The sequence below is a fragment of the Akebia trifoliata genome, chromosome 10 (genome assembly GCF_017979445.1).
Source record: "Akebia trifoliata isolate Shusen 1 chromosome 10, ASM1797944v1, whole genome shotgun sequence".
Classification (NCBI taxonomy): domain Eukaryota; kingdom Viridiplantae; phylum Streptophyta; class Magnoliopsida; order Ranunculales; family Lardizabalaceae; genus Akebia; species Akebia trifoliata.
Window position 1 is genome coordinate 27,478,258 of NC_141384.1, and position 22,993 is coordinate 27,501,250.

General features: G+C 34.5%; 1 protein-coding gene across 2 annotated transcripts; it reads right to left on the reverse strand.

The window, feature by feature from the left end:
- Positions 1 to 2,070: 2,070 nt before the first annotated feature.
- On the reverse strand, positions 2,071 to 18,973 carry LOC147393543 (SMAD/FHA domain-containing protein). 2 transcript variants are annotated; one of them, XM_086455560.1, is made up of 13 exons: positions 18,629 to 18,973; positions 12,719 to 12,903; positions 12,537 to 12,640; positions 11,793 to 11,873; positions 11,128 to 11,231; positions 10,927 to 11,013; positions 9,875 to 10,077; positions 7,808 to 8,009; positions 7,668 to 7,718; positions 7,435 to 7,533; positions 7,141 to 7,200; positions 5,362 to 5,486; positions 2,071 to 3,493 (listed from the first exon to the last, which is right to left on the reverse strand). In XM_086455560.1, the coding sequence occupies exons 1-13, from the start codon at positions 18,893 to 18,895 to the stop codon at positions 2,326 to 2,328; spliced, it is 2,736 nt and encodes a 911-aa protein (XP_086311686.1). In that variant the 5' UTR covers positions 18,896 to 18,973; the 3' UTR covers positions 2,071 to 2,325. The 2 variants fall into 2 exon arrangements, with proteins under 2 accessions (XP_086311686.1, XP_086311687.1); XM_086455561.1 differs by having other exon boundaries at positions 2,072 to 3,493; positions 5,362 to 5,483; positions 18,629 to 18,972.
- Between the last annotated feature and the right edge of the window lie 4,020 nt (positions 18,974 to 22,993).

The following is a 22,993-nucleotide window of genomic DNA, read 5'->3' on the forward strand; positions in this document are numbered from 1 at the left end:
TGATCCCAGATTCATGTTAGCTGGTTGGTAAATTTTTTAACATTAGAATTAGAGTGGTGATAATATGACTCCCCCATGTGGCTTACTCAATCGACTCCCCTAATGTGGGGTATTCGAGAATCATAGATTTCATTTCATCAGGATACACAAATGCACAGATTTATGGGGATGTGTTGTTGTATATCTCGAGGCATAAAGTCTATGATTCCAATACATCCCACGTTAGGGAGTCGATTCAATATGCAACGTGAGTTTGTGGGTGCCTCCGATGTAGGCATTGTCTTTGGGATTAAGGGGGTAAAATAGGGAAGACAATAAAAATAGAGGAGTATACTAGAAAAAAAATATATTAAAGATAATATATAAAATTAAAAAGGTATTCTTGAAAAAAGAGACAATAAAATTGAAATTGTCAACAAGATATTTTCGTTACAAAGAATAAAGATTGGGACAAAGGAGAGGAAACAACAGTCTTTTTTTTATATATTATTATTATTGGGAATGCTAACATCCTGAAGACCATACGGGTATGTTAGCATCGTTGAATTCATTTTTAACAAGAAACATCATTTAAAGAGTTTTAACCAAAACCATCTTAATAGGCAATTTGATCTTTTTCAGAAAAAAGGGTCTCTCTCTCTCTCCTATTTGAAGGACAATTGTTTTGTTCACTGAAGAGCTATACTCCTATTTTCAATGACAAATCAAATACAAAGCCCATCCCTTGAAAGGGTTTAGATTCTCATTTAATAATCGAAATAGCTTCCGTTTGAGTTTAGATTTAATATGTTGATTTTCATTTCTTCTTTAAAGCACGGACATTTGAGAAGTAAAGTTTATGAAATTAAAGAAGAAAAGAAACTAGAGTAACATAAAATGGGTTCTTGATTTTGGTGCAACAACATGAAATGTGGCTAATTTACTGTAAACTAATTAGTTTCGAATCGTTTGGTCGTTCAATCTAATTAAAATAATTTGGTAACACATGTTTAGATACTTTGCAAACCTCCAACTCAAAAATTAAATTTAATGTTTTATGTTCAATTTTTGGTTTATAAGTCCACAGACAGACATAGGGGTGTCAATGGGTCAGTTCTGATTCAATTCCTAAGGAACTTAGAATCCTAACCATCATATTTAGTTCAGTTTCTGAATCGTCAAAAATTATGGGTACCCATCGGTTCTGATTCTCAATAATCGAATGAGAAAAAAAATATTTCAAATCATTATACTAATAATAAATTCTTTCAAAAATTAATATATTATCAACAAACTTTATTACTTCTAACTTAAAAGTAATAAATTTTTAGAAGAGAACTCATTTTAAGCCCCAATAAAAAATTTATATGAAAAATTGAAGAATATTTACTAACAGGCATTTATTTTGAAATAAAAAATTATCTTAAATCATCTATAGTATGAAAAGAAATGACAAAATAAATCGGTTCTACGAAACCCACAAGTATCCATTAGATAGAACCTAATAGTTCTAGTTCCTATTGGTTCGGTTCTATTTTAGATCAGGCTGCAATGGTTCTAATAAAAAGAGAACCGGAACCATGTTTTTCAGTTTCGGTCAAATGGTTTGAGTATCGTAGGGCTAAGGTTTAAAATGATATGGATTTTATCCAAAATTCAAATTTAACAAGTTTGATTTCATCAAGTATATCAAAATTAAAATATGGTTCAGATATGAATTTATGTCCCTTGACCTGAGTTGAATCTGGTTCGGATATGATTCCATCCCTATATTTATCAAAATCCAAATGATAAATTATTTTACAAGATGTATTCTTATATTTTTTAAGTCATCTTTCATCAATTAACCATTATTGATTGTAATGGTCAAACCTCTCCAAAATAGGACAAGTCTTGAGTTCAAGTCATATTTTAGCAATTTTATTTAAAATAATCACAAACCAATCCGACCGACCCAAATCGATAAATTCGATGAATTGAATCTGGATATGATATGATCCAAGCCAGATTCGAATCCGAATATGAATCCAGATAAAAAAAAAATTGGATATGAATATAGACAGTCACATCCAGCCCATATCCGACCCATTTTAAGCCTTGGGCGATTTAGGAAGAGAACATCAATTTTGTAGCCAATTCCAACGTAAAATCACAAAAGAATTGCACATATGGTGCGGCGTTAGCAAAAGCTGGTGTGGCAATAGCAGCTTCCCAAAATATTTACAACTTCAGTATCCCCTCCCCTTCAACACACCACCCCCAAAACAAAAAAACAAAAAAAAGAAAGAAAGAAATGCTAGGGACCATTGATTATCATTTTTATTATACAATCTCTCACTGAAACTACTATCCAAGGGAATCTTCTTGCCTAGCATCATCACTCTCATCCATTGCAACATCAACTTCATTATCATCGTCACCTTGATCACTACCCGCCTGGGTATCCGCATCTGAAGTGGACCCATCTTCAGCATCAACTACATTAGCATCACCATCATCATGGTTACTACCCTCGGTATCTGAATCTGAGATAGAAGCCTCGTCATCGTCTCCTCCCTTACTCAAACTACCATCACCAAACTGCTCCTCCAAATCAGGAGCCACAATTTTAATCATCTCACTCAAAGCTAGTCGCTCTTTTCTCAATTTGTTTGCAGTATCGGCAGTATGGGCAATCTTACTCCCAGTAGCCCGACCTTCAGACACACACAGTTGGGCATTGGCAGCTTTGTCATCACTCGTTGGAGATTCATTCTCTCCATGGACGGATGGTGCAGTGCTGATAGCCCAGCTCCCAACTACTTCAGAGGTCAAAAGATCTGCGGTTCTGATCGTGCCATCTGTATCTTCCATGGCTTTTGAAATGTCAAGCGGGTTATTTGATTGGGAACAACGCGCACTTTCTTCATGAACCCTCTCAATGTGTCCATTTTCTTGTATCTGTGTCTCATCATCGACCTGCATTGTGTCTCCAGCTAAGGCACTGGTCTTGTTCAAATCAATATTCCGTTCACGAAAATAAACATCAATGGCAGGGCTTTCAGTTCCAAGCACTCGCTCAGTTCCAACAGGGTCTCCCTCTAATACTGGTGCCGTGCCAACACCATCAATGTCAGAACCAAAGCCAGCCTTAACGGAATGATCGGCACTTGTGTACTCCATGTCCTGGGTATGGTGGTCATCTTCTTGGCTTCTGAGATCACAATCATGTTTTTCAGTATCACTGGCTTCATCACTTGTACTTTCCACTTGTATTCTATCAATTTTTGGATTTGAAGTAGCAGACGAGTCCTTTACATTGTTGTTGCTTCGGTGAGCCATCATTTCTTTTTCTCTGACAGAGGCTTCGGTTGTGTTTCTGTTTGTTGTATGAAGGTCGATATCAACTGATGTATTCTCGTTGTTCTCCTCATCCTCAAGTGTCCTCTGCATCGCCCTCAGCTGCTCCTGCTGCTTCACAAATAAAGAAGATATTTCCTCCGTGGTGGAATAAAATGCTCGTAGTTGTGATTCCCTACAAGGCATCCATAAGTGAATAAAATCAGCCATTCGGTTGTTGGATCTGCAAAGATACAAAGAAACTTCGAATGCGAATTGAGCGACAACCATTCAAAATTTTATAACAAGCATTGCCACTACATGGGAACAGAAATGTACCATCAATACCTAAGATTTAACCGAAAAATACAAATAAATAAATAAAAATGAAGGTAGAAATAGTTTATGGTTTAGAGCACGAATATAATTTTTGCTCAAAAGGTTTCTGTACAGTCACAGCTCAAGTCAACAAGAAAAGGAGTACTTATAATCATTTCCCATTTTTTGTTTTAAGTTAATGGGATCGATGAATAACTTAATTATCTAATTAACATCATAAATTATATGAATATACCTAATTTCTAACAATAACCACATCTTTTCAAAATACCTTGAGTCTCGTGCACAGTAGAAATGAACTAAAAAGGTGAATTGAGTGACAACAATTCAGAAATTTATAACAAGCCGCAATGCCACTACAATAGAAATGTACCACCAATACCTAATATTTAAGGAAAAAGTAGAGAAAAAGACCTGAAGGTATACAAAATTTATGGGATAAGCGCACGAATAGAAATTTTGATCAAAAAGTTTCTGTACAATCACAGCCCAAGTCAACGAGAAAAGGAGTATTTATCATCATTTATTCTTAGTCAACGGAATGGAGGAATAACTTATTTATCTAATTAACATCATAAATTCTATAAATATACCTAATTTCTAACAATAACCACATCTTTTCAAAATATCTTTAATCTTGTGCACATAGTAGCAATGAGTGAAAAAGAGGAGGGGGGGTGGCCAAAGTCCGATTCTGCAGTAGCAGCAGGTTGTCCAAGAAAGATATGAAAGATGTATCTACCACCCCCCACCATGTCTGTGCAAAATGTTTGAGAATCCCCTCTCTGCAGTTCTCGGACTTACAAGCCCTTCTCACCCTATCCAGAGGCCCCTTACTCCACACAACCTTACGACTTACTCCCACAGTCACCATGGATTGAGGATTATGTAACTGTTCTCATCAAATGGGGAAACTGCAGTCATAACTCAACTGAAAACAAAAGAATCTCCCTAGTATATTCCGAATAGCAAACTATGCTTATCAAACATACCTTTCCTATTAATCATTATTTTTTAGTTGCAATATAACACAGGCACACCCAAATAGCGAAAGTTCTTAGCTTCTCAACCCACTAGAAAGTTATCTAAAAAAAAAAGGTGAAGAAGAATGGAAAACAAGAAAGCTGTAAAAGTTGCACTGGAAATGGAAGCATAAAAACCCATTATCTTCATTTTTCACCTTAAACCCCACAACTGCTCCATTTATTATTATGACGGTAAAACGTCAATTCCATTGGTTAATACTGGCCACAGATCTTCCCCAAAAGATTTTGGCCACTTGTTATTAGGAGAAAAAGATAAATTAGCCTTCTTCATACAAAATGACCACCTCCCCACTCTGCAATTAAAGGCATATAGAAGCATCAGCATCACAGATGCCTCTAGGATCAAAGTTACAATTCACCATTAGAAGTTCACCACAAACCAACTCTTCGACTCAAGTATACTTTTCACTAGTCAATCATCACTTCACCCAAGCCTTTCAGTACAGAGAGGATTGGAAGATGTATGGAAGGTTATGATTGAGCAGTAAATGGCGGCAATGTAAAATCGAGATGGATGGGGAACAACATAAAATAATAGATGAAAATGATGATACCATGATAGAACGAATGACTTCTTTTTTTCAAAACGTAACACTAACCAATAATTATAAAGCTCACTGCCATACTTCAATATCAAGTATCCGGTACAAAGAATCTATAGTGCATTATCATTTCTTACCGGAGTATAATTCTTTCCCTGGCACCTTGAAACCTCTGTTTCTCCATAGAAAGATCCCTAAGTGCAGCGGCCATTTCAAGTTCAAGAGCAGAAACCTTGGCCCAAGCTTCTTCCCGAGCTACCTGCTAACAACAGAATGAAAGAATCTCAGCTTGAAAAATAGATGAAACTTCATGGAAGTAACTCCCAAGGAAATTATGTGCTAAGGGGCTCCCAGATCATTATCAAGTTAAACATAATCTGAAAAATCTATCACATCTAATGCTCAAGCATCAACTCTATAAAAGGCCAAGAAATTTAGATAACATCGTCAAAAAATGGAAATGCCTCCAGATTGGAAATGAGGACTTTGAGACAGTAAACGACAGTATAATATACTCAATATACTTACAGGATTAAAGCGTACAGCATTAAAAAATTTATTACAACTTACAAGAATGTGATATTGTGTGTTATATAGTGTGCCATTGTAACAATATTCCGTACTAAATAAGTTCAATTATATGCAAATCTCATAGCATGAATTGCAAGGTGAGTGTATAATGTATTGTATCATCAAATTGTTTGATATGGGATTGTAATAATGCACACTGTATGTCCTGTCTTGTAAGTATTATATTTATTTTTTTGCATGATTTGTGTTTGATCATATGTATGTGGCATGTCCTGCTTCTAGCTAATCTCTTCCAATGTGACCACCTTTTGGAACTCCACTATCATATAAGTTCCCTTGTTCATTTACTCTAATGTTAAAACCTTCAACAACTCCTTTCTATCTAATAATGCGATTTCTTCTAAAAGCATTTTCTTTTGAGAAACCTCTCTACCAAATTCCTCCATCGGTCCTAACCTTAATCTTTTTTTCGAAGGCTTCTTTTGGTCACAAATGCCTGTCCATGCAGTGGTCATGCCAATTGTTGTCATGTGGCACACAATTTCACCCCCAAAAATTTTGTCTCGCCCTTTGGTGGATCTTCACACTAAAAATCAGTCTGATTGATGGTATTGGATCTGAGCATTTTTCATCATGAACCAGAACTGCAGGTGAAAAAAATTAGGACTTCACGCCCTTGATGAAAATTGCTCTAAGGCAATTGCCAGAAATCATAAATTTGGATGATTTTTGGTGTGCAGGTCCACCAGGGATGGGGCAACAAGTTCATGGGTCAATGAACTGAAAGGGCGTGCCATATGGCAATATTTGGCACGACCAACACAAGGGAAAAGTATGTGACCAAACCTACAGGTTTCCTCTTGAAGAAAAATATCATGAACTAATGAAATGCTGATGGCTCATGTGACAGTTCAAATTCTTTACCTTTGATAAAGTTCATATATATTAAAAAACAATTTTCTACTTAGTGCGCTTGGGCAACGACAAGGCGCTGACTCATGCTGCCCACTTATTGCCCAAAGCTTCTCACAACACTATACGAGCTTGAATTAGCCAATGTGGTTTGAGCAAGGGATGCAGATCAATCAAAAATGGTCTTTCAATCACATGTACTCAAATGAGGGAATATTGAAAACAAGGTCTGCAGCAAGTCAAGCAGTTTACATACACACACAAACGCACTCACATGCACATGTGTAATGTTAAGTAGCAGACACAGTCGTTTATGTCCATCTACGATAGTTTCACATGCAGGAGGCAAACTAGAAAGCACCAAGCTGTGAGATGGAAAATGTTTTCCAAAGTTTTGTAGTAACTAGATTAGTTGTAGCATCAATCCATCAAAATTCTTGCAAGTTCAGTAGAAAGAAATTCATCATCTCTACCTTTTCCTCTTCAAGCTTCTTCCTCAATCTCTTCATTTCGCACTCTAGAGCTTCAACTTTCTATTCCAACGTGCAAGATAAAACAACGAACATCAGAATTGGCTTCACAAGATTTGACATAAAAAATGAAGGATGTTAAAATATCACGACAAAGACTACCCAGGCTAATGGAATCTTACAATTAGCTAGAAAGATTTTTTTTTTTTTTTTTTTTTTACATAATATTGGGATATAAAAGTATAAGATATGAAATATAAGAATGTAAATATGTAGTGGGAGTAGAGTCATCCATACTTTTCTGCCATTTGCAGACACTTGCAGCTCTTCTTGAATTTGGGCTTCTAGTAGGCGAACTTTCTTCTCAGATATAAACAAGCATTCCCTCGAGGAGTCCTATTAAAAAAAAGAAAGTAGGTAAAGCACAAGCTTCTATCTGTAGATCAAAGACAGATTTTATTTCTTTTGTTAAGTAAATTGAAAGAATTATAGCCATTTATACAGAGAATAGAAGGTGATGCAAGCCATACCAGTTTGGACCTCAAATCTTCCACAAGTAGACGGCTTTCTTTATCTGATTCCTGTGAATAAGAAGAAAAGGAATTTATTTTCAACTAATCTTTCAGAATTACACGTTAATAACATCCATAGCAATCAGAATGTTTTAGACCTGAAGTTTGTTAATAGCTTCTTTCAACTCTCTTTCCTGTCTTGAGGCAATATCAGACTGTCGCTTTAATTCCTCCTGAGCTTCTGATTGAGCTCTTTGCAGAGCAGCTTTTTGATCTGCTAAAGCCTTTTTCCCTTCTTCCCTCCTCTGAGTCCGCTCTTCATCTAATTGTCCCTCAAGTTCAGATATAGTTCCCTTCTGACTACAAGAGAAAAAAAAAAGTTCGCATTTTCTCCATATTCATTTATAGAGCAATTGATTGAGGTTGTGTGAGCATACTTTTTTAAGCAGTTTGGGATCTCTATCAGATCACCCATAAGGAAAATTGGTGGTGGAATATCTATCCAAAGGAAATGATGGAAGAACAATGATGCTCAAGAGATCATTAAAGAAAAAATGATCTATTAGATATGGGCAATTAACTAAAAATGAAAAAAAAAAAAAACTTACAAAGATGCAAAAATACTAATAAAAGAAACAAAGAAAGTAGTAACTAAAACTAAAAACAAGGCATGTGATGATCTATATTAATAGATTGGGGACAAGGATGATGAAAACAGATGTCTACAATATGGCAAAAATTAGAGAAAGAAAACTAAATGCCTAGATCATGTATTCATGTTAGATGCATAAAGTGCAAAACGAGAGAACCCTCGTACATGATAAACAGATTAAGGAATGGTAACACGTAACGGAATAAATTCCAAAAATTATAAAATGGAGATGTACACAGGAGGATTAGGATTAAGAGGAGACATAGAAGATCAAAGAGTACATATACTTCCATAGAATTAGGGTATCATAAATGAAAACAGCTTGACCAAAGATGAAAATAGGTAGGAATTCAAGACCACGTGGTATTTTGACTAAAGTATTGGAATGTATAGGGTGTGTTGAATTGTCCAAAGTCGTTTAATAATACTTTAAAAACTAAAAGGGTGCCAGATGAATGGAGAAAAGATATTGTAGCACCTGTTGGGCTTTGTGGAGCCTAGTTATATTTTGATCCCGGTTGATGACCCGACCCGACCCGAATAATGTTTGCGTGGTATTTTGATAATACGTTTTGTAACCCATTGTGTATCTTGTGCGCAGTATATAGAAGCCGTTTTTGGTGATTAGGGTTTTTTAAGGTTTTGGTTGTCGTCTTTGAGACTTGAGCCGCACTTTTGTAATTCTTCTCGAAATAGTGAAATCTCTACAACTCCGTGGACGTAGGCAAATTGTCGAACCACGTAAATACTGTCTTGTGCGTGTGATTGTTTTCTTTTTTTCTTTTTCGACGTGTGTGTTTTTTCTCTATTTCTTGTTTCTCACAAGTTGGGAATTTCGGGTTGAATTCCTTACAGCACCTACCATAAGCGTAAATAAGACATACCACGTGGCATCAAACTTATAAGACTACCATGGAATTGGAGGAATCTAGGAAAGGGTCCTGGAATAAAGAAACAAAAGAATATATATATATATATACCAATATTGAAACAAAAGATGATAAAAAAAAACCAAAAAGAATATACTGATATAGAAAATTTAATTATATATATTAGAGAAATAATTTGGTTTTATGCCAGATAGGTCATCTATCTAACTAGATAGATGACGGAGAAGATCAAGGAAAAGAAGCATATTCACGTGGTTAAGATCATATAAAAAAATTTATCTAAAGTTGCCACAAAACAAGTTGGCTATGAATTGTCCATACAAAGACAAAATTGCCTCTAGGGAGTTCAAGCCCCCTCATCGGCCCCACAGGGATTTTTCCCGACTTACCTGGTATGTGTGGTTTGTAGGGTATTGTATGTACCCAGGGGATTTGGGCGAGATATGGTGCTCTAGAAGGCCAGTTGCCTTGCCCCTTACTCAGACCGACAGGATCGAACACCCCCGTCATCAAAACAAAAATTTCCCCTAAGGAAAAGGTTACCAAGTTGTGAAAATGTTGCCCAAGTAAAATCGCTCTTTTTTGTACAATGCATTTTGTCGATACAAAGCTAACTCCAACAAAAGACAAGGAAAAAACATAACATTACAAAATTTAGTACAAAAGAAAAAATTTTCACTTACCCATCAATTATCTCATCTGCATCAATACGTGATTGCATGGATGCACTAAGTCTTCTATTGAGGTCCTCTATGGCTTGTTGCCGTTCAGTCGATATTGTGCTGACCTCAACAAGTTCCTTCTCTTTGACCTCCAATGTACATCTCAACTCTTTAATTTCATCAAGGAAAGACTGTGATATTGATTCTTTCAACTCTTTCATCTCCTACGAGATTAAATTCAATTATTTGTTAGCAAAAAAAGTAAACTCAATAATGGCAATTTTCTACCTAGCTACTGATCAGAAAACTATTTGATCATAGCTTGCCAACTCTCAAGTTGACTCCAGACTCGACTCCAAAGCTTAGGGAGTCAATGATGACCCCTTTGTAACATAGACTTGGGTGTTTGGTCCAGCATGCCATGGACCAGCCTTTGAATACAACCCTTCGAGAGACCGAGTCCGCTCTCATCATCATTGTCTATCTCAGTCTATTCTTTTGCTTATTTCTCATTATTATCATTTGCTCGCTCTTGTTAGTTTTCTAAAAAACAATAAGGAATGTAGGTAGGATTGAACTACTTGATGATATTACATTAATCATGAATTATGTTTGGATCAGTAAATGGAGCTGCTTTTAAAAAAATGCTTTACCCCACATAAAGTTTTGACTTCTCTTATTCTTAATTATTTTCTATCATGTGCAAATTAAAATAGTATGAGATGACACCCCAAATTAACTCCAATGATTCCCAAATCAAAATTGACTCATGTCGAATTTCCAAGTCCGCAAGAGATGATTTTGTGATGGATAGCATTCCATGAAGAACATAGGATTGCAAGTACTATTGAAGAAATGATAAAGATGTTATGATGTCCAAACCAGTAAATGATTCCTAATTCTATGCACATGTATTTTAACTTCACACTAGCATAATATCAAGCATGTTTTGCTAATAAGCAGGAAAGGCACAAAACCAAACACCCACAAAAACATGCATAGACCCCACAGTACCAAACAGTACAGATATACAGATAAAATATGGAGAATAAGAATACACCAATAAAACATACATTTTCATGACGAGCAACGGCAGCCCGGTTTTCATTCTGCATAGTCTCAATGCTGAGGACATGAGATTCCAATTGCTTCCTCAACTCCTGCAAAAGATATTGGAATTGTACAAGAAGATAAATCATTAAGCTTTCTAAGCAGCCTCTAAGGGAAAGATGTCTACGTTTGCAAAAATGGTCCAAATTCAAATCTGAAGATACCATGTTGGATCGTTGAAGGCTTCTAACATCAGAAAGAGTAATAGGACCTTCAGGTGCCCCAATGCCAATGCCTTTTAGTCTCTTGCTTTCAGAAACAAATTCATCTTCAAAGAAAGTTACGGAAGAGTACTATCAGAATATAAAACCAAGGCTCCCAAAGTCGTGTAAATTGAAAGTTAACTTAGACTACTAGGATAACAAAATTGGTAAGTACTCAAAAGCACAAGGACCTCAACATGTATTCAAGCTTTTCATATGGCATGTGCTTTATTTGATGAATAATTTTTTTCTAGAAATAAAGAAAATTCTAAAAATATAATGATAAAATTTACAAATTATAGACCTATTATTTTTCCTTCTAGAAACTAGGCTAGTGAATGCCCTCTGGACACAACTTTACGACCAAAAAAAGTAACAGGAATTGAAATCTCCATCATAACTTAAATACCATATACAAGTCTATAAGAATACAGTATAGCTACAAGTAATTGATGTCCATAGAATTACCCAATATCATTTTGTGTTTTCAGCTACCAAGTTCAATATTTAACAAAGCAACCAAAGCTAATTTGATGAAGAAAAAAAATCTCAAAGCAATATGGGAGACAAAATGAATATAAAAAACCTATAAGCAATATTTATGATCTTCCACATTATCATTATACCTGCTTTTCTTTTGATGGTTGCACCATCCTTCGATGACACGGAATTAAGAACTTCTCGATACACGAATGCAATAGCAAGGTCTGTAAATCATGCACAAAGAAAAAGATAAGAAAATTTTGGCTGACTAGAATGTTCTGATCAATTTCAGTAAAATATAGTGGATTAACCCCCCCCCCCCCCCCCCCCCCCCAAGAAAAAAAAATTTGAAGTGGCAAAACCACAACTTTTCTGTGATTCATGGACATAAAAACCAAAAGATAATTTGATTCTCCCACAAACCACAAGTTATCTAACAAGTGTTTTGGAAAGAAGAAAAAGAACTATAGGTCATCAATTTCAGAATGATGGAAATTTTGACTCAAAAGAAAAATAAGGAACAGGAAAAAATAAATTTAAGAGGGGAAAATGATAGTGTGACTTCTTGGACAGCAGACTATGACATGGACTGAAGCAGTTGAACTACTTTTTATTTCGACAGACGAAAGTCTCTAAGTATCTGAAAATCCTAGTTGACACCTCAGAGACAATGAACCTCGGCCACAGATATAACAGCTAATGTTTGTTTGTATTTTTATCTTAACATGTTTAGAGGATCATTTTTATTTTATCTTTTTGGAGGAAGGCTTACAGGACCATTCTAAGCAGCATTTCAGATAAATCACATTGGTTCCTCAAAAAGAAAAGGATAAAAAAAATAAAAGATCACAAGCTTGAATCATGCAAAAGCCAAGCATGAACATTACTATGCTGAGGAGCGGCTGCTAAAGATACAATATCTCCATGCTGAAGTTTAGCTTCAGTGCTAGTTTTCGTCAGCTTTTCCCAGTTAAGATACGTACCATTGGTGCTGCAAAAGGCAAGGTGTGATCAGAAAATTCACATAAAAATACATCAAACTAAAGAAAGTGTATTTAAACTACAGAACCTGGTGTCTTTCAAGAAGACAGAAGTAGAAAAGGAGGATTCCTGCTCCATATCTTCGGTGGTAATCCTCTTCCTATAAATTTTGCAATGATTACCACTGACTGCATTAGCTTCAACCCGGAAACACGTGTCCTCCACTAATCGGCCAATGCGGTGCTCATCAGCGGTCAAAAGAATGTTCATACCCTGATTTACAACCTTTGCATTAGCTTAGGTACACGAATAATGAACAAATATTACCATATCAGTGACTTATGGAAATCGTTAGCATCAACAAGGATGCTAAGTTATGTAACCATGACACGGCACTTTTAAAAAATTTTGTGTCAGACACGTCTTGAAACACAGATACACTCCAACACATATCCTAACAAATAAGGCTGTGTCACTCTTCCTAATAATTTTCTATAATGAAAAAATACTAATAATTTCTGAAGGAGGTTTGGTGCAATCCATCCTCAATAAAGCAATTTATTAAGTTGCTAAACACAAGCATGGTTTGGGATTTAATATAATCCATCCTACATATTATAAATTTACTTTACTAAGTTATATAGAAATTCACTTTTTAGTTAAAAATCGGAGTAAATATGGCCAAAATATTATACTTTAACATATATGTACGATAAAAAACCTCATTTATGTATAATTATATTTGTGTGTGTGTGTGTGTGTGTGTGCATGTGTGTGTGTGCTTTAGTTATCACGTCCTTTCTATTTGTAGGCTTTACTAAAGTTACACTCCACATATTATGTCTTGGTCCGACTTATGTTACATCTTATTTTACATTCCTTGGACTCCAAAACAGTTCTGTATTTAATCCCTTTACAGTCTCACCAACTAACACTATGTGCTCTGTAAATAACATATGCTAAGATGCCCCATCTTGAACATAAGCAAGTACTTCATTTATAATTAGAGCAATAACATATAAGCTAATGATCAATCCCTAGTGTAAACAAATTGTGATTGGAACTCATTTGTCTCATGCTAATCATGGCTGTCTCAACTCTCAAGAACGCATTTAATATCAATATATCCACTAGGAAATCCATTCTTTCCCAATACCCACTGAATTAACTCTCTAAGGGCAAAGGATCTTCACATTAAGAAATAATGACATTCCCAAATATGTTCCTTGCCAAAATTCTCCCTTACCGACTCTCTAAGGGATCGGCGAATCCCGAGTTGGAACTCCTAATTTAGTTTGGGATCAGCCCTCAAGGAGTCAAAGTCCCAACTTGAATCGAGGTCGGACTAGACACAACTTTATTTTGCACATGTTCCTTGACTTGACTCGATGTTGAGCGTGACTTAATTAGTCCATTGGGATCACACAAAATTGGGTTCGGATAAGTCAAATCAACAAGTTGACTCAAGAACAGTGTCAAACGATCCAATCTAAAACATTGTCCACTAAATCATTCCTCAACCAGTATCTACCCCCGATGCGTTTAATGCATTCTTCAAGACATGTGAGAAGAAATACGCAGTCCTTAATATAACCAATATATTTCTCCCAGAAGAATGTAGACAACTATTTGTCCATATATTCTCACAAAGGAATAATTTATCGACAATTATTTGATTGGGACAAAAGCGAAATAAGCAAGGACGACTTGCAAAAGCTCTCCACTCTATTATGTTCATCCTCTCAAAACAAATTCCCTCTCCATCCCCACCTTAACGCTATGTTACTAGATTCGTTACAAATATACCAAGCTGCAAACCAATTCACAGTTCGGTTCGTACAAGGTTCATGGAATACAACGAATCCAATACTAAAAGCATAACACAATCGATATTCCATCAGAAAATATTATAATATCATATAATATGAGGTTATTTAACAATACTAGAGTTCACCTGTGCCTGCAGCACGGACATCCTCTCTTGGGTAAGCAGATAAAAACGTAGAAACAAAGTTAGAAGGGCATTATTGAAAATTTGTAAGGTTAAAAGGGTAAAAGATGAAAAATAATAAAGTGGGTTAAAGGGGTAAAAAGGGTAAGAGAGAAAATATAGAAAAGTTACAGGGGGTAAAGTGTAAAGAAAATAAAATGGGTCCCATAAAACTATAGCTTAATGAGAGGGTTAACAGGGTAAAAGTGAAAAAAAAATAAAGTTGAAAGTATATTATTAAATAATTTAGAGGTTAAAAGGGTAAAAGATGAAAAACAATGAAGTAGGTTAAAAGGGGTAAAAGAGGAAATATAGTGAGTTAGAAGGAGTGAAGAGTAAAGGAAGTAAAATAGGTCCTGCCCTTGTTATTAAAATTTATTGAGGTTAAGAGGAAAAAAATAAAAAACAATAAAAAGGGTTAAATAGGAGATATAATAAAGTTAAATATTGAAGAGGAAAGACAAAAAAGTGTGTTGTAGGTTTAATGGGACATTTGTTCAACCACAAAACTGTAGTTGAGGGGGCATTTATCCCAACTCAAAATATACAAAATTGTAGTAACTTAGTTGTGTTTTATTATCTAGGTATTATAACATATATCACATTATATTATATTCTCTTTGTCTACACCCTACAAAATGGGTTCATTCTAGAGTGGCAAACCATGAACCCAAATTTGAATCAAACAAACCAGGCAACATAACCTTACGTATAAGAAGGTTGTATCTCCATTGAATCCCAATCCCCGATGTTTCACACCATATTTATTCCCAATAATTTGTCTCCAAAACACTTGACTTTCCTTACTAAATCTCCACTACCAGTTCACAAGAATCATTTTGTTCAAAATATTCAAACTTCTCAAGACAACTCCCCAACATTTTTTGGGGAAAATTTTCAACATGTGAAGTGTATTTTCTCCTCTTTTGGATTAGATCTTCTCAATGCGCTTCACAATCAACACAAATATCTTGAAAAGAGAAATAATAGATTGGCCTACTAAAAAGGGTGTTTGTTAATCAAGATATATCTTTCCCTAAAATGAAAGATAGATCATTTTCCAACAAGCTAACCTCATCTCTACCATCTCAATGACCAGATCCCAAATAATCTTAGAAAATGGATAAGCCCCCAAACAGAGTCCAACGTATGAGGTAGGAAAACAACAAGGTGAACGACCCAAACAAAAAACGCAATCAACAATTACTTGAACACCCACATCCCCAGCAGCAATAAGATGTTTTTCACCAAGGTCACATCACTCAAAAGTGCACTTCAAAAAAAAATATTGGTCACCATTCAATCCAACATGTCTTTCAACTTCAATTGAATGGAATCACTCTTTAAAAAAATAAAAAATATAAATATAAATATCAGGCTTTTTGCAGGATATTTTGTTGTGTTCTTGAGTTGTATATGGGTGTCTTGTAAAACTTAGATTTATGTACAAAATCAACGGTGAGAAAAAGGTCTTAAACCAAAATAAGATGTGTCGGGTTTCAATGTTTCCAAGAAATATGGTCAATGGAGTTCTTTTAAAGTGAAACCCCTTCACTTAACCCTATGAAGAGATATGACATATTGAGGTTAATATATCAAATATGGAGGGGATGTTCCCTACTCTCATCCTACCCTATCCTACTAGCCCCATCAAAATATTAGGGCGTGTTTGATTGCAAAGAAAATATTACTCGGCAAATCCTTTTCTACTGTTTGAGCACAACATGGAAAATTTGTGGAAAATTGTTTTCGTTGTTAAAGTTGCATAAAAAAAAATTAATTTAAGTTTACTTATGTGATAACTATATAAAAAATCACAATAAAATAATTCTTTTGTGAAAAAATTGAATTATTACACCCCAATTTCTTAAATTATTTATCACACCCCAATTAAAGATTTAAACACAATCTTCAAAAATTACAAAGGTTTGGCACAAATTATAATCTCAACATTATAACACTCATTCAAACAATTTTAGTAGTTGTTTACAATTATGATTAAACTCATATAAAATCCTAAACCAAAAAAATAGATAATAATCTAGCAAAAAACTGAGAGAATTCTAATTGGCACCACAACTTTTATTTATGCTTTTTTTGGGGGGGATGTAATCAATAAACTAATTATTTAATCAGAAATTAAAAAAAATGATTGAATAAGCTAATTTTAAGTTTTTTACAATTTAAATATTGATTTTACAAATAAAACTATGATTTTTTTTTTTTTTTGTTTTTTGTTTGTAATCACCCAATTTAAATATTTATTTTACAAATAAAATTTAATTTTAAACAATTTAAAATAATTCATTATTTTAAAATTTTAATGCTACGTGTGATTTGCCGCTAACGAAGGAAAATCACATGGGTTGGCAAATCATTTTCCCCGTAATTTTCTAATTTTTGATGCACCAAATACTTGAAAATAGTAATTTTCCACAGAATTACAATTTCCGCTTGATTTTCCATGCAATCAAATGTACCCTAATTAGAGAAAAAAGAGGTGAAAACTCCATCACACACAAGTCAAATAAGACACCTTAATTGCTTGATTTTGGAATCATCATATCCATGTGGATATCTTCATGGCAGTTGTTACATGATTACTTCAATTGCTTGTCTTTTTGTATGCTATAGTACTAAAGGAACAATTTTATCATTGTGAGTATGATTTGGTTATTTGGATCTCATCATGGGTTTCAAATTCATAGGTCCTGCACATGCCTAGCCCCAGAACATGGATGTGAGGTTTTACTCCACTCTACAGCTTGATCTTCACTTCATATGTTATGCCTCTTCTCCTTCTCTTGATCTCAATCTTTTGCATTTATGGCTACTAGTCGAACCTGCAAGTTAGGACTCCCATGATCAAGCCAATAACATAATAAGTATTTCCCATCTCCCACTGAAGAAGAAGAACGCTGCACCTAAGCATCTACTCCCCTTACACTAGATCAAGTGTGGCACAAAGCACCACAAACTTAGTGGGCACCATGCATTGTAATTACCATGTTAGATGTAAGGCAAGGAAGTCAAACATTGTCGTCTGTCCAATCAGATATGTTGACTTATCGAAGAAAAGGTGTGAGCTCACTGCATTGGTTAGTCCGTGAGTATTGAGACCATGAACGGGGGCAGATCTTCTGTAGTGCTTGTTTCTTGTAGTAATATGTGGTACTTTTTAGACAGTTGAGAGAACGCCACATCATCGAAGCAGTTAAATCTAATCTTTCAAAATTGGGAAGGACAATGACCATCCATTTTCAAAGCCTCTGATAAGTCCATGTTTTTTTTTCTTTTTTGGTGCTATATTTTATTTTGAAATCTGATCTAGATCATAATGTTAGACCTGATGTGTTATTTTATTTCCAAAGAGGAAATATCTCAACCCTTCAAAAAGCACTACAGGGTACTACAGGAAATAACTGCTACAGATGATCCCCTCCCACCACGAATCGGGTTCAAAACCGGTCTTCACCTACTAATTACTGACCACTAATCTCACTCGTCTAGTGGGGAAAAAACCAGGAATTAGAACAGTGTCTATGTGGCACCATTTGTAGGAGTTTAAAATACATTGGGCTTCCAATCAAGCCGATTTCTACATGGCACACAGCCCAATGTGTCTAATCTCCAACCAAAAAGTGCCACGTGGAATGCAATAGGAACAGGACAGCATTCTGGATCGGGACTCACAAATGTTGGTACCTTCTGCCCCGCCTTGTACCAAATTTCTCGTCATGACGATCTCATTGGCTAACTTTTACCCATTGAAGTAAATGAATCACTAAGGGACTGAAATGTGGGTGTTGATGATTTCGATAATTGGACAGACATTTTTACACGCAAATGAACACAATCGATACGATTCATAGATATGGATTTTTACTTATTCCAACAATCTCGTTGGCATAATATCAATCTAAATTGTACGATCAGATGTTAAAAATAGAAATATCAAACACAGATTCAGAAAATTTAGGGTTTTGGGGATGATTGACTAATTTGTACCTGAGGGCGTTTGCGAGCAGTAGTTGAGATAGCAGTGAGGACGCCCCAAACATTGGGCTCAGAAATCTGCAAAGGTTGTGAGGATAATTTGCGAGCGACAGAGATGATGAAGTCTTTGGGATTAATTATAGTTTGTTTAGCTGAAGATGTGTCATGTTGATCTGGCTGACAAATACTTTCTTGAGAGATTAGAGGAACCTCTCCTTTAGGGCTTGGGATCGGCTTCGTAGACAATGGGGTGCCCTCCTGCTCACCCTCTAACGCCATTGAAGAGAGATAGAGATTTGGCGGGGATTTCAAACCCTAACCAACAGCTTCTCTCAGAAGGGAGGGTGAGAAAGCGAAAGGATGGATATGGTTAAGAGGGGTGCTACTGCCACACATCCTGTTTGTTCCCCGCGCCCAAGTTTTTTTTTTTTTCTAACAAAACAAAAAAGAAAGAGAAAATTACACTAATACCCTCATCTAATTACTTTCTGCACCCACCATCTTCTCCACAACCCATCAAATAAAAAACCCAATTCTCCGCCTCCATCTTCTTCTTCTTCTTCTTCTCTCTCTTCATATTTATCTCTTTTTAAGTATTGTGAGAGTTTGAATTAATGGAGATTAGGTTTAAGGATTTTTTACTTTTAAAAATATTTTATTTCTTCTACTTTTTTGTATTTAATCATAAAAAAAGATGGAAAAATCACCATTAAAAATCTTTAAAAATGAAAATTTCGAATCGAAGAGCTAGAATTTTTTTATAGTTATGTTCGGTAGGTTCATACCGAACTTATTTTAGCAAATTCGGTAGGTACCTTTCGAACATAACTTTCTACTGATCATTGCAAAATCGTTTCGATAGGTACCTACCAAAATTTTCTAAAATAAGTTCAGTCTGAACCTATCGAACAAAATTATAAATAAATAAAAATAAAAAAATCTTGAATTCTTCGATTCAAAATCATCATTTTTGAAGGTTTTAATGGTGATTTTTCCATTTTTTTAATGATTAAATGTAAAAAAATAAAAGGGAAAAAAATATTTTTGAAATAAAAAAATCCTAAAATCTAATCTCCATTGATTTAATCCCTCACAAACTCAAAAAGAGATGAATTTGAATAACAAGAAGATTGAGGGGGAGAGAAGGATGGATTGTGGAAAAGAATGAGATAATAGATAGAAAATATGGTTTGGATTTTTCAATCGACAGATGGAGACGATGGTGGGTTTATGGAGAAGGGTAAAAATGTAACTTCTTATTTTTCGTTTTATTTTTTAACTTAAGTAGGCATGAGGAGCAAACATGGTGGGCACCAGTATAGTGAATTGGTAATCATGGTTTTAAAACTCATTTTCACATCTCATTTCGTCCATGCCCAATACCAAGTTGCCTTGGACGAATCATATCGTCCCATTCGACAATAAGACAATGGTTTTGAATCAGTCAAAAAAATCTGAAATGATTCTAATTATTACTTATTTGAATGAGGAAAATGAAGCAAACCCTCTACAATTTAGTTTTGATTTAGAGGAGGAAAATGAAGTTTTTTTACCAAACTCCTTTGTTCTCTAATTCACTTAATTGAGAATAGGAGAAAAAATTGATTTGAGAGTGAAAGGATAAGGTTTAGAGATGAAAACAGAGGAGATCTCGTTTGTCCCGAAATTCTCGGACTAGATTTTCCATATCTCGTCCGATACGTCTCGTTTGTCTTGCAAGATGTTGCCAAACCCTAATACTTTGTTTGTCTGTCTCATTGTTGGGTCATACCAAGACGACTCGAACAAGTTTGAAAATCATGATGGTAATCGAAGCAACAGTGTAGTGGAGTCGATTTTTGATGTGATTTGGTTGTGCAAGAAATTATACAAGTTGTTTCATAATATATCGGCACATCATCAAATTATTGATTTCTTTGGCTACGCATGTATGGTGTCAATGGGTCGATTCTGGTTCCAATTTGAAGGTATTTTGGTTTTAGAAGGGTATTTTAGAAATAGCCCCTATTAAATTGGTGATACTAGATTTACCCATGACGAGTCAACGATGTGTGTGATGATGAGTTAACGGTGAAATTTTGATTTTGATTTTTTTTTCAAAAATGCTCTTAAAATACTTAAATTATTAAATCAAAAATTGAAAAAAAAAAAATTCAAAATTCCACCTTAAATCATCATGAAACACAACGTTGACTTAAGGTAAGGGGGTAAGCCTAATCTTGCATTAGAGAGATTCTATTTTCACGTCAACTTTTGCTAACACCATCCCAATTCATATGTAAATCACCAAAGAATAAGAACACATCTCGAGGTGGTGTTAACAATGGAAGCTTTCTATATTTATTGGTTATGATTCCTGCTGGTTCTGATTTTGATTCTAAAATAAGTGAAGTTGAAATTGAAAACATTTAAGAAATGTGAGTGCACATCTTCTGGTTCTCAAGAATTAGATGAGAAAAAAAAATGAATCATTATAACAGAAAATCAAAATAAAAAAATTAGTAAACTACCATAAAAAGTATGAATTTAATTACAATTTGTTCTACTAAAAATAAGTGTAGTTATTTTCCTCAAAAATTAAAATGTATTCTCATCATAGGTAATAAATGTTTGAGTCGTGTTGGAGTCACCTCAAGCTTGTACTCGCACATCACGACTTGAAAGTGGATAGGAACCACAAATGCTTTTTCACTCGTATCTCGATTAAAAGCATCTATGATTCTTATTCGCTATCACTTCAAGATGTGCGATGTGAGATACAATCTCGAGGCCACTTTACCATTATTCCAAATGCTTATAAGATATGACCAATATTAGGCCCAAATATATAATTTATATGGAAATTTGAAGGGAAAAAAAAGTATGTGAGATGTATTTATTTTAAAATGTTAAAAATCTTAACTTATCTATAATATAAAAAAATTAAAAAATCAATCAATTCCAAGTACTCAAGGGTACCCAGAAGTGTTTTATTTTGATTCCGGATAAATGAGTACCCATTCGCACGGTTGATATAATGATATTTCACTACCCATAACTTATAATCATTAAATTTGATAATTATTCATTTATATAAGAAATTTAAAAAAAAAAATTGTAAATAGTTTGGGTACAAATTTTTCTTTGCTGCTAGTCCACTTCTTTTATCCTCCCAACTGGCTATTAAACTTCAATCGTGTTGAACAAATACATTGTGACAATCAAGTCATAATTTTTTTTGTCATCCAACCTATATCATTTTATAAATGACTATACTTCTCTATTTCAAAGTTTTATGTAAATTCTACTCCGGCTGATCATATGTTGGATTAATTGTATAGTATGTCTTTTTTATCATTATTATGTTTAGTTGAACTGATGAAGATATGGAAGAGAGTTATTATTATTATGGACAATGTTAGGTAAACAAAATTATAGACAATGTTCTAGACAAAGTTTTGCCTTATATGACTAAAAAAATTCGGAATGGGATGATTTTTTGTGAGGAGGATTTTTATGATGAGGAGATTATCTTACAAAAAATCAGCTCATTCTGAAACCTCTAACCTCATCAAAATTGATTCAAATTAACGGTAAAAATTGACGATCTACGATTTTTCAACTTGTAAATTAGGGTTAAAATTTCTAGAATGACCTGATATTTTGCGAGGGTGAGGAGATCACCCTAACAAAAAATCAGGTCATTCTAAAACTTTTAGCCCATATAAGACAAACACTTTGCCTACCAAACCCGACCTTATTATTATTTTGTTTTTAGGTAAGTACAGTCGCTTGAGAACATATAAAAAAAATGAGAAAATAATTTTATATAGGTATTAAATAGGAAAATATGTTCCTCAATAGAGAATATGTTCATTTTCTAAGAAAAATGATTTTTTCTACAAAAGTGTACCATTATTCACTTGGAAACAGTATGAGTTGTGATATTTGGACTCGATTTTTTCCACTCAATTGACGTGGTAAGGGCACATAACCATCTAGTTCTATGCCCTTGCCAAGCCAACCGAGTACAGACCAAGTGAAAAAAAAAAACGAGTCCGAAAATCATTAGGCAAGAGTCTCAATTGATGGTAGTTTTATATTTTTGCATATGAGAGTTTCTTTTTTCATCATAACATAGGAAAAAAAAATAGTTTACAAATTTAATGGAAAAATAATCCAAGAACACACACATCATGTATAATCGCATCAGTAATATACTTATAGATTTTTTTCTAGTAAATATATGAGTTAAATTTTTGGCAGATTTACCAAAACATGCACAACTTTTCATTTATTTACCAAAACGGTTCACTGTAGTAATTAATTCCGAAAACGGTAAATTTATCGTTTTCGGAATTATTTTTTTTTACCAAAACGGTAAAAACAGTAAAATGT